Genomic DNA, 13157 nt, shown 5'->3' with positions numbered 1-13157 from the left:
TATTCCACCATGATCTGATAAAATAATTGGATTTATGATAGCTTTTCTGACCTGTTGTACTAGATTATCTGAAACAAAAATATAATCAATCCTAGAAAATGATTTATGAACATGTGAACAAAAAGAAAATTCCCGAGCATTAAAGTGTAAAATTCTCCAGATATCTTTCAACCCACAAACTTGAATCAAATTGTCCAGTCCTAATGATTTTATCATTCTACTAGGTTTTTTTAAATCCAATATAGGGTCCACAACAGCATTAAAATCTCCTGCCACTACTAAATTAGTCGTAGCCAGAGGTAGAAGAATATGTTGGAGCGTTTTGAAAAATTCAATTTGATTCGAATTAGGACCATAAATATTGAAAAGCGTCAAGAGTATCCTTTTCACATGTACCCATCTACCCATAGATCAGCCAAAATCAAGTTAAATTTTGCATTACATTTTTTATTTACTAATATAGCAACCTCCCCCTTTCTTCTCTACAGCAGGAGCATAAAAACATTGTTTGACCCAACCTCCTTCTAGCTTTTTAGATTCTATATTAGACAAATGGGTCTCTTGAATATAATAAATATCCACATTTTGTTTTTTAAGAAAATGAAGTGTTTTTTTTTCTTTTTATGGGGTGATTAAGGCCATTGACATTTAATGTAAATAATTTCATATACATGTTAAATTTATAATTAGTTTCCTATTCATGCTACAATTTATATTATAAACCATACACATCCAGGGCCCACCCTCCCTACATCCCTCCCTTCCCCCAACCCATTAAATAATACAAATACTTGAAAGCACTTATCAAGACTAGCAATTAACAAGTTCCCCAGGCATATAAAAATAATCATATTAGAAAAATTGAAAGATTTTCACCATAATATCTTACATATTATTTATATTAAATTAAAATAACGTATCAGTTTTAATAAATTAAATTGAAAAAGATTTTAAACTATTACATCCTTATATTTAAACAGATCAAAATAGAAGATAAAATCATTCTATAAAGAATTATTAAAATTGTTATCTTTGAATATTAGTAATTCATTAATTCATTCAACAAACTTTCAAATTAATTATGAATAATAAATTATAATTAATAATTTAGTCATTAAAATATTGAATTATATTGATCAATTAAAGTTATATTTCAAGATAAAAATACCCCATATTATATGACTTAATATCATATCCTATTAAAACGACCTCAATTTTTTAACTTTAAATGAATGTCTGAGATAAATCAATTTCCCATTTCATAGTAAGAAGGTTACCATATATATTTATTATGTATCCTACTTCATACATCTTTACATTCTTACTATTTTATATTTCATTGAAAGTTATGTTACATTTGCTATAAATTTTAAAATTCGGATTCTTCTCACAAACATAAATTATTAATTAATTGAGAAGTGATAATTTTATATAGATATTTTCTAGGAATTGGGAACCTTAAACAGCGTTATCCACTTTGCTTTAACTATTTTTTTATAAATGGAACTTCCTTTCTTTATGTGTAACTCAATAAAATGATGTTAGATAGTATATCATAAGTAGTATTTAATAATGTTGATAAATGTGTGACCATCTTCATTCTTGGATCCCAAGTCGAGAAGCATATGAATGCCAATCATCATGATCAGATAACAGATGACATCTATTACTTTATGACCAAGATGCTATTTTTGTAGTGCATTGTGCAATAAGTGGATGGCATAAAACTCAAGCCGCTGCATTTCTTGATATTCCAGTATCTCACAATCTATTTTGTATCTCTCTGGAATCCCCGATTTCATTCCTACTATGCTATAAATTATACCATCCTCAGAACATTTAATCACAAAAAGGAATCACAGTCACAGCTGCTGATCACTCACGGCTCCAGCGCTCGCTGCGGTGTGGCGGAGGCGTGGTTCTGGCCAGCTCTCACTGGCTCTCGGTGTCCCTTCTTGTCTCCTTCTCCGGGCCCGGCGCCTGGGGGTAAACTTCCGTAGTAGCGATCAGTGTAAAGCAAATTGGTGCAGAACTGATTTAATTCCATCGAAACTATTATAATTTGTCTCACATATATTTGGATCATACTTTAACTATCCAATGTATTTCTTGTAATCAAACTCTTATAAACAGTTGATATAAATAAGAGACTACAAGTTCCGTCAGAGTAGTTTCTCTCGCTGCCCGACGTCAATTCTAAAGTCGGAAAGGATGTTCCGGGCAGCCAGGCAGCGATTGGCTAGCCAGAACGTCCTCTCGACGTCAGAATTGACGTCGGGCCGCGAGAGTTGGTCGGCCCCGCAGGGAAGAGAAGCAGGGAGATCAAAGAAAAATGGTGCCGGCCTGATCCCCGATGGCAGCAGTGAGAAGGGAAGGGAAACAGGTTGGGCACCACTGCTCTAGACGAGCCGCGAGCTGCACTCTAGGGAGAACGGTGGACCGCCCCCCCTTGGTACGCCACTGGAGCAGCAGCGTGTCTGGCCGGCTGGTTCGTTCAAAGCCGCAGGTGGCGGCTCCTTGCGAGATCCGTGCCTGCGTCTGAAGCCTCTCTGATGTTGTGACATCAGAGAGGCTTCCGATGCAGGAGTGGATAGCGCAAGGAGCCGCCAACCCGCGACTTTGAACGAATGAGCCGGTTGCTGCTCCAAAAGGAAGAGAATGATCGCCTCCAGACCGCGGGCCGCAAATAAAATCTGGAGAGCCACATGTGGCCCGCGGGCCGCGTGTTTGAGACTGCTGGTTTAGAGGCAGCCATATTCAGCAAAGTTTTGTTGCCTTTTAAAAAAGTTTTAAAAGTTTTATCCGCAATCGAAAATCAATAAAAGTAACCTGTGTAGATGGAGCTACTTAATTATGCATCCATTAACCAGCACTCTCAAGCCACACCCCCACCTTCAATTGACCTTAATTGCTAACTGGCACTTTGTTTTTCATTTTAGGGAAAAAGTGCTCATTGTGTGTTCGCAGTGTGCTGGCCACCAAAGGGGAATCCTTGTCGGCTTCAAATGCCGGCTAGCAGGGTTCTCCTTCGTGTGTCGGTGACAGGCAGGAGGGAAGCCCAGGCTTCTCCGAAGACAGGCAGGGGATATGCAGCCCCACTTGATGGTGAAGTCTCTGACTGAGCCTAATGCATCGGTGCTCTCCCTAGCTATAGTAAGCTTTTAAACTTACTGAGCATGTGCAGGATTGCCCTATCCCTCGATCCCCCTCCCCTCTTCCTGCCAGTTTTTTTCGTGGCTCTCCCTTTCTCTTCAGGAAAACTAGATTCTAAATAATAGTTATAATACTTTTTTAGAATAGAAACCCTTTGCTTTCTTGTCTTTAGGCCATTAAAAATAAATTAATTAATTAATAATAATAACAACAACAACGGTTTATATATCGCAGGACCCTGAAGTTCTATGCGGTTTACAATGATTAAAAATGCTACAGATTGAGTAGAACTAACAAAGTTAGAGATTAGTGACTGGAGATCATTTGTTGTGGGAGATTGTACAGTTCAGCTACCTAAGTACTTCAGGAACAGATATGTTTTTAGGTGCTTCCTAAATTACCCATAGTTATTAGCATGCATAAGTAATTGTTCCAGATCTTTTCCCCATAATGCAGCTTGATAAGAGAAAAGATGTTGATGATGTTTCTTAAATTTACATCCTCTAACCAGTGGTGAGACAAACTTTAGGTGTGAGCTTTTCTTATGTCTATTGGTTGAGAAAGAGAAAAGGTCAGTTATATATTTGGGTGCTAAACCGAATAGTACCTTGCAGCAAAAACAGCCAAATTTAAACTTTGCACGTGCTTCCGTCAGCAACCAGTGCAGGAGTCTGTAGGAAGAGGTTACGTGATCAGACTTCTTCAACCCAAAAATCAGTCTGACCACCTTATTTTGCACCAGTTGTAATCTCTACATATTCTTCTGGGAAATTGCCAGATGGGCGATATTACAGTAATCGAGATGGCTCAGTATAAGGGATTGTATCAGAATTCTGAATGAAGAAGCCTTAAAATATGCTCTAATGGACCAAAGCTTCCAGAGAGTAAAAAAAACCCTTTCTGACCAAGGAGTCCACTTGGTCTTTCATGGTTAGGCCCTGATCCAGTCTTACCCCCAGTACCTTCATTGTAGGTTGAATATTGTAACTGAGTTTATTGATGCATAGTGATGCTTTAGTGTCAAGTTGGTGTGGCGAGGTTACAAAGAATTTTGTTTTTTTCTGAGTTAAGCTTCAGTCTATTATACAAGCTCACTAACATCAGAGGTTTGTAACAGCAGAGTTCTTACTCTTCTACAACTAAAATAAATTATTGAAGAACAACTCTTTAGACTCCAAGTATTAAAAATTAATACAAAACAAGAAAAATAGATCAAAGCAGAACTCGGCTGTCAGTTTCCCTACCAAGTTCTGTAGAGCACCAAATCGGCTTTTTCCACAGTGGCAGTTGAGACTGCGAAGACACCCGCTAAGTCTCACAACTTACCCACAATGCTGCTTCAAGCCGGTACAAAAGGAAGAGTTAGAAAAGCAGGGCTCTGTTTCGGCACCGGCAGGAGAGGGTAGTGTCAAACAGCAACAGGTGACAGACTAAAAAGTTTTCAACTCCGGTGGCGCCTTACTAAAAACAACAGGATTTCTGACAGGCAGAGGCTAACGCCACTGCTGATGGACATTTTTTCTTCACAGTGGCTACTTGAACTGCGAGAACTCCCACCGACTGCAAGGTAACACATCAGACCTGTGAAACAGCCACCGAAGCAACAACATATCTCTTCAGCTCCCCTCAGGGCCCTGTTTTGATCCGGCGGGGGAGGGTAGTGACTAGCCTGTCTGACAAAAAAAAAAACAGCTTCCAGTTTCTGCAGCTATCTGAGAAGGAAACCAGAAGACCAGCAAAGCTGCATAATTATCTATGGCTCCCTCCCCTCAGGATGCTGTTTTGGTCCACACAGGGATTTCCCTTACCACTGCTGCCAGCTTGCCTGCTTTAGTGGCTGGGGCGGTTCAGGCCTCTTTGTCGCTGCAGGCCTCGGGGGAGGTTTTTGGTGGGTTTTGCACTGGTTATGGCGGGAAGCTCCTCCATTTTGTCTGCAGCCTCAGGTAACCTTCCCCTTCTATTAGAAAGACAGGGGCAGGTTTCTACTGGGTTTCCAGCTTGGTAGTGCCGCCAGGGGGAGGTTTTCCCTAGATTTTGTGTTAGCCTTGTGCAAGGCTTATCTTCAGTGGCTGGGGGTCCTGTTTCATCCCTGGGGATCTCAGATTTTTGGGGAGTCTTTTGCCCTCCATGTCCACTCCCGGTCGCCCCCCACTCCCAGTGCCGGTTCCCACCCAGTCACCCCCAGATTTGTCCAAGCGGCCGAAGGTCTTGGATAATTTTTTGTTGGGGAGGGTTCTGTTATTTTGGGTCTGGTAATTTGGGCAGTATGGGGGGGGGCAATAGGCCTGGGAGGTTGTTGGCCAGATTGACCAAAAACTAGATGGGCCCTTCGACTATCTCTTCATTGCAAAATTCATCAGGAGTGGTGGTTACCCAGCAGGCCCACTTGGAGAACCTCTTTGACCAGTATTATCAATATCTCTATACAGCTGAGGTGGTGAATCAGGAGACATTGATAGTTTTCTTGATTCCTTGGGTGTGCCTAAGTTATCTGTCCCTGATGTTGCATCCTTGAATTCACCTATCTCACGGGAGGAGGTTCATGGGGTCATAAAACAGTTACCCTTGTGTATATCACCCAACGGATTCAGTGGTGAGCTCTTTCGGCTCCTTCAGGGACATATCACTGACCCGCTTTATCGGTTTTATCAACAGGCTATTGAGAGGGGTCAGTTTCCTGCAGTATCTAACCAGGCCTTAATTACAGTTTTGCCTAAGCCAGGTAAAGATCATAGTCTAGTCCAGGGGTAGGCAATTCTGGTCCTCGAGAGCCACAGGCAGGTCAGGTTTTTAGGAAATCCACAATGAATATGTATGAGATGGATTTACATGCACAGCCTCCTTGTGATGCAAAATCTATCTCATGCATATTTAATGTGGATATCCTGCAAACCTGACCTGCCTGTGGCTCTTGAGGACTGGAATTGCCTACCCCTGGTCTAGTCAAATCCTATCGACCTATCTCATTAATAAATGTTGATTTAAAAATCTTGGCGGATCGCTTGGCCCCTCTTATTCCACAGCTAGTGGGTGAGGATCAAGTTGGTTTTGTGAAGGGCCGTCAGGTGGGGCATAATGTCCGTAAGTTGTTATTGACTATGGCCCATTGTGACAGGGTTGTCCGCTCTCCCCTTTATTGCTTATTTTATTTCTAGAACCATTATTGATACAAATTCGACAACATCCCGACTTGCCGGGGGTAGAGGTGGGCGAGTCTTTGATACTCTGCTTGGCCTTTGCAGACGATATAATGATGCTTCTCACTCGACCGGAGGGTGCTCTGTCTGTCATATTGGATCTGTTCCATAGGTTTGGTGAGGTCTCTGGTTTAAAGCTCAATGTTTCTAAATCAGAAGCTCTGTCTCTTCATCTTACTCTATCCTCGGTTTGGCCCAATTTCCCTTTGAAAGAGGCGCCCATTCAGGATAAATATTTGGGTTCTTACATCCCTTTGGATCTGGGGAAGGTATGTGACTTTAATGTGGGCCCGTTACTCAAAAAATCTATTGAGAGTTTGGGGCTCCCTCACTATATCGCTGACAGGTCGTATTTATCTATATAATATGATGCTGGTTCCCCGCTGGTTATATCTTATGCAGACCCTGATCTTATGGCTCAAACGGCGTGATCCGGATGCCTTATATAAAGAACTTCATGTATTTCTAGGGGGGGGGAGTAAACGGCTTTGGTTGTCGTTCCAAGTGCTGATGATTCCTGTGGCTAGGGGAGATTCAGTCTTTTGGACCTTATGATCTATAATTTAGCTTGTGGACTGCGGGTATTGCGCGATTGGTGCCTTGAAATGTCTGTTTCACTTAATTTCTCGCTCGAATGGGATCTGTTGGCACCCCTTTCAGAGTTATATCTTCTACATTCTCCCTCTTCACACTTGACTGCTCCGAAAGAACATGTTGTTTGGTCCATTATGCGTAGGAGCTAGAAATTGCTGTGTAAGGCCTTGTAGGTGAATTTTATTGTGTCCCCTTTTCTGCCCTTTGTGGGGAATCCAGATTTTGTCCCGGGTAATGGGACTCATACTTTTCATGCTTGGCAAGCTAAGAGAATTAAGCAGGTTGGGGATGTTCTGCATGAACGTGGTTGTATTCTCACTCCCTCAGAGCTTATGTCTCTTTATGATTTGGATTCTTTGGATATGTTTGGATATCTACAGCTTCAAAATTATGCATCCAGCTTGGCCAGCTCTGCTATGACGGTCACTATTTCTGAACGGTTGGGACAGTACTTGGCAATGTAGGAACCGGCTGCACCTCAGTTATGTTATTTTACTTCTCTTCTTTTGACTCTTCGCCCTGATACACTATCCCATAGGTTGGCGTGGGCTTGGAGTGTGGATTTAACTGTTGATATAGACCCACTACTCTCTTTCATGTTGCAGTGGTCTCCTGTAATATGACCCATAGGGAGCAGGAGTATAAGTTTTTCCATAGAGCTTTTATCTCACCTTGGCGGGCGTTTAGGGCTGGGTTTGCTGAGCAGGATGAATGTCTCAAGTGTGGTCAAAGCTGCACCACGTTGGGGCATCTGTTTTGGACTTGCCCTAATATACGTTTTGGGCTCGGGTGTGGGCTTTTCTTGTGTCCTTGTTGCCCTCTCTGCCTGTCTGTTTGCCCCAGTTTGCACTTTTTTATGTTGGGAGTGATCTGAGGGATTTATCTAGTGGTCACTGACTCTTGGTGTCTAAGGCCTTACTGCTGGCTAAGAAGGTGATCTTGGTGTACTGGCGAGTGGCAGCTACTCCTTCTGTGGGTCAGTGGAAACAGTTTGTCCTCGAACTAGCTCTGCTTGAGCATAGAGCAGTCTCGGGTAGGATGCTGGGTGGATAGGAAAAATTTCAGGATATTTGGGAGGTGTACTGGGCCTCATTACCCCATAGGGCACAGAGTCTCCTCCTTAATTTGTAAATGTTGTCCGGGGGAGGTTCTGGAATTGCTTTCCCTCTATTTTGTTTTCTTTTTTTTTCTGTCTCTTTTGTTGATAGGTTAGGCCTCACACTGTTCTTTGTGAATCAGCTCACTTCTAGTGTCACACACTGGGGGGATATGGGTTAGGTTGGGGAGTTTGGTGGGAGCTGGGTTGAAATATGGAAAAAATTTATATTGGGCAATGGGTGTTGGATATTTCTTTTTTGTTTTGCACTCAATTCTATTCGCGCAGTTGCGAGTAATGAACTGTGTTAATCATACTTGTTCTGTTTTGTTGTATAATTCTTATGTATTTCCTTTAGAGCCTTTTGTGCTTGTTCTGAGTGCTGTTATTGTCTATTGTTTGTTGTTTCCCTGTTGCTCAATAAAGAGATTATTTTAAAAAACCCAAAAACTATAAGCCTGCAAAAGCAAAGGGTCTGCTGACAAGCCCTGTAATAATTTAAATACCATCATCATCCCTTTAAATTTAATATGAAAGTCAAGTTCACATACAAAGTAACATGCTCTAACCAATATTTATTCAAAATTACATGTCTAAATACGTTTTACATAGATGCACCACTTGCCATACTGGGTCAGACTGATGGTCCATCTAGCCCAGTATCCTGAATTGCAGAGCCTTCAAAATCAATGCAGGCAACTCTACTAAAATGATGATACAATAATCAAGACAAGGGAAAATCATAGGCTGAAATGCAGTATAAAGATGAAACTGATCCAAAAAGAGGAAGTAACCGCTGTAATGTTTTCATTAAAAAGAAAAAAAAGCAAATAAACCAGAGCATATAACTGAGTTCACGATTTCATGATCAACCACGAGTTCAGTTTTAAAGCCAAATAAGTAATTGAGCTGTGATTTAATAGGAACTGAGAGATTGTCTAACTGAACAGTTTCTGGCCATTGCCTCTCATATCCACAGGAAAAAAATCAAAGCCTTTGCTTTGTGCACATTAGTCACTAAAGCACGTCAGAACATGATGCATGATGCCTATCCCATAACCCAACCAACCTACTAATGTTGTCGGGATAAAAGCCATGAAGGAGGCACCAGATTCCTTGTATTTTGCCTCAGACCCCAAAGGAAAATGTTTTAATCTAAACACGGACTGTGTTAGGTCCTTGTTTCTCGTGAACAAAGGTGGATTCTTTATCATCCCTCAAGACCGGCACAGAAATGGATGGGTTTACGATTCTCTGCCAACAGGTGGAGACTAAGACACTGACTTTGGCATCAAGGCAAGTGGGCTGTGCTGTCCCGCTTACAATCAGTCTTTTCTCAATCTCCAGCAAGTGGAGTGGTCTGTGTGCAGTCTGTGCTGAGGTTTGTTAAGGCTTGTTGGATCTGGTTAGTGAATCTTTCTTGTCCCTTTGTCTGTTCGGACTGAGCTTGGGGGACCCTCTCAGGAGTCCTACCAACCTCAAGGGTTGAGTCCCTCCCCCCATTTCCCCCACCTCCCCAGGGTTTTCTGAATCTAAAGGAACCTCAATTGTACGCCTTGCCACCAATACCGGCACTGACTACAGTTTAGAGTGCCTGTGGGGTCTGCTTGTTTTCTGCCAGACCACGTCCTGGTTGACATGAAAAGGCGAAACCACCTTCGGCAGAAATAAAGAGAAAATAAAATACACAAAAAAATAAAAGAAGCTTTATATTGGGGAAAAAAAGGCCTGAGGCTGCTGTTTTTACATGGTATTGTTGTGAGTGGGGTTTTGACACTTTCATTATGAGCACTTCAAAAAACTGAAAAATTGCGTTTTTTGTGGGTGCCATTTGGTGAATGCGGCTAATGGCTGCATGAAATGTTTCAACCACCTCGAGGGAGACCCGGCTTCAGGTGTCGGCGTTCTGGGTTCTCCTTCACACGTGCATCGCTCGTGGGCTTCCCCTGTCACCCACGCCGAGTTTTCCTCACCTGCCGCCGGTCTATTGGATTTGGTGTTGCAGTCCACCAGGGAGGCTGGGGATTCTATTTCAGCTGCAGCTGGGTCTGGTAGTTTTTCTTTAGCAGCGGGGTCAGCTTTGGTGCCACGCATGTTTTCTGGTGACAGTTTAGCAACAGCCCTTCCCTCAGTTTTAGCGGGAAGGGCATCTAATTTGCTCATGGCCTCAGCCGACTTTCCTCCTGTTTTGGAAAGGCAGGAACAGGTCTTACATGTGTCTTCTGCTCCTAACATAAATGCTGTGTTGGCCCTGTGCAAGGCTTATTTACAGGTGACTATGGGCTCTTTGGTGCTGGGGTTCTTGGGGTCATCTGAGGAGTTTGTCCCTTCCATGGCTGCCCCCATTCAGTCTCCTCTGTCCAATCCCTTAAGCTTTCGTCCAAGTGGCCACGGGCATCTTGGGATGAGGATTCTTATATGGCTGATCAGTTTTCTCCGGATGAGGAATGGGATCTTGGAGAGAACCTTACAGATCTGTCAGGGGGGGGCCTGATTTTTTTTGGCTGGAGAATTTAGAGGCGCTGATTGGCAAGGACACATCTGTTGTGCACATATTTCAGTGGGAAGAGTTGCAGGAGCTCATTCTTCAGGTGTCTTTGGTTTTATACTTTGAAGAGGAAGCTGTAGACCTGCTCTTGAGAGGGATCCATTCAGCATCGTACTCTTTCCCTATGCATCAGGATATTCGGGATGTAATGCACGCTCAGTGGAAAGTTCCAGATGCACCTTTTCACATGGCACAGTCTATGGCAAGGCTCTACTCCATCCCTGATGGTGATAGAGATACTTTTAAGTCTCTTGTGGTTGATGCAATGGTCTTGGCTATCACATGCAGATATACCATGCCAGTGGAAAGCGGTTCAGCCTTGAGACCCTCAGGACCGTAAAATGGAGGCTCTGTTTTAACAGTTTTAATGTTGCTGCCCTGGCTGTCCAGATGGCGATTTGTGGTGGTCTGGTGGCCTGGGCTTGTTTCCGGTGGTCTGAGAGAGTTCTTGACAGCGAGTCCGCTGACTGGTCCTTAGTGGATCAGGAAGTGGCTAAGACTGAGTTAGGCACTTCTTATCTCTCTGATGCCATGTATGATCTTCGCTTTATAATCTTGGGAGAGTATTACAGTTTTGTGTGCTTCCCTTTGGTCTGAAACTCAAAAACAAACTAGTGCACAAATTATCGTGTCCATTAACAAAACTTTAACTAGCCACCAAAATAATGGGCTTTAGGCAAGCCGTAACGCATAAATTCCTCAGAGTGCCACACGATTTTAACGTATGGTAGCAGTCCTCATAGGAATCTTTATATTATGCGATTTTTTCATATTATATTTACTTATGTGTGTGTTTGGCGTCTCTTTGAGGAGTGGTGCTCCACGCAGGGGGTTCAGCCCCTCCGCGCTGCTTTGCCTCACATCTTGGAGTTTTTGCAGTATGGCCTTGCCTGGTCCTCTCTTAGGGTGCAGATTGCCGCATTGTCATCTTTTTGTGGGCTCTTACATGGTCAGCAGTTGTCCTCTTCCCTGGATGACCGTAGAGTCCTTCGCTGTTATGTTCAGAGGATCCAGGAGTTCCAGAAATCGGATCATCTTTTTAGCGGGTCCTTAAAAGGGAGATGGTGCTTCGATTGCGCACTGGATCAAGGAGACTATCGCTTCAACGTACTTTCTTCAAAAGAAGCCTGTTCCAGAATTTCTCAAAGCTCAATTCACTCAGGGTCAGGCAGCTTCTTGGACAGAGTTTTCTCTTGTACCTCTAGTTGATATCTGTAAAGCTGCGGTTTGGTTTTCTCTCCATTCCTTTGTGGGGCAGTACAGTTTGGACGTTTAGGCGCGTCAAGAAGCAGTGTTCGGTAAGCACATTCTAGTGGCAGCCCTTCGAGGGTCCCACCCATGATGGGTATTACTTTGGTACAACTCATCAGTTTCTGTGCTGGTTTAGAGGGACGATAATGAAGAAGAAATTAGGTTCTTACCTGCTAATTTTCTTTCTTTTAGTCCTTCCAGACCGGCACAGAACTCTGCCCTGTCATGGTGTTCTGTGTTTTTCACGAAGTGTATGGTTTTTTTCTGCGGGTGTTGATTGTTGGTTGTTCTGGGAGTTACAAAAGCAGCGGCATTTGGTTCAGCTGGTTTAGCTGGCAAACTGGGGGATGTTTGGGGAAGGTTCTTGTTCTAATCCAACAGTGTTTTCTTGGTCTGCTTGGGCTGGGCTTATGTTTTTATCTCCATGTGAGTGTGGAGTCATATGTTCTGAATCAATCTAGTTGATTTCTGCTTGGCTATTCATAAAGACTGATTGTAAGAGAGACTGCACAGCCCACTTGTACTGATGCCAAAAGTCAGTGTCTCAGTCTCCACCTGCTGGCAGAGGAGCATAAACCCATCCGTTTTAGTGTCAGTCTGGAGGGACTAAAAGAAAGAAAATTAGCAGGTAAGGACCTAATTTCTCCTTCTCTTCCCCAACCCCTCTTCTCTAAAATAAGAGGACCTGTAGCTACGTTCTGACCCAGCATAGAGCTGACATTGCAGGTACACAGGAATGCAGGACTTAGTCCAGAGAGCCACCTTCACCTGTTTCTGTGGATGCATCATCTGCTGTCTACAGAGAACTCATTACAAGTAAGCATCTCAAGTCACTTCCTTTCCTTATTACTGCAGCTGCCCTCATGTCCTAACTCTTTACTGCTTTTGGATTTCTGTAAGAGCAGCAAATTACTATATGCTTTTCTTCTTGCTCCAGGCCTCTACATGTGTGTGATCAAATCCCGGCCTCAGTCTCAAGCTGTACTGCAGGCTCTCAGTACTGCCAGAACGTCGGTCATCCTGAGTGCCACCATACTGGGTGATCACCACAAAAGGGGACCCCAGAAACATATTATCCCATTTCTCCCTGCATTCTTCGTCAACCAGACACAGCTGATCTTCAGCAGCCAACAAGAAACAGATCATATCCGAGTGCTGGGGAGAGAAAAAGTACTCCAGGCATTAGAGGTAAAGGACACAACTCCTTCCATTAGTAACTTACCTCCCGTATGCAGGTAGCACCCCCTTCCACTAGAAACAAATCTATACCTACCGTGTTATAGGCATGACACGCGGTCCAGTGAATAACTAAAGCTCC

The 13157-nt window shown here is 43.1% G+C and overlaps 1 protein-coding gene across 3 annotated transcripts in view; it reads left to right on the top strand.

Moving 5' to 3' along the window:
• LOC117349890 (nuclear pore membrane glycoprotein 210-like) overlaps window positions 1-13157 on the top strand; it is a 181897-nt gene that overhangs the window by 146623 nt on the left and 22117 nt on the right. For all 3 annotated transcript variants that reach the window (XM_033923574.1, XM_033923576.1, XM_033923577.1), the window contains one exon: window positions 12777-13027. In XM_033923574.1, coding sequence (XP_033779465.1) covers window positions 12777-13027 — 251 coding nt within the window. The remainder of the gene's footprint in view (window positions 1-12776; window positions 13028-13157) is intronic.

Source organism: Geotrypetes seraphini, chromosome 16, assembly GCF_902459505.1.
Source record: "Geotrypetes seraphini chromosome 16, aGeoSer1.1, whole genome shotgun sequence".
NCBI classification, from domain to species: Eukaryota; Metazoa; Chordata; class Amphibia; order Gymnophiona; family Dermophiidae; genus Geotrypetes; species Geotrypetes seraphini.
Note: the sequence above shows the minus strand (reverse complement) of the source record. Positions and strands in the feature narration are given on the sequence as shown.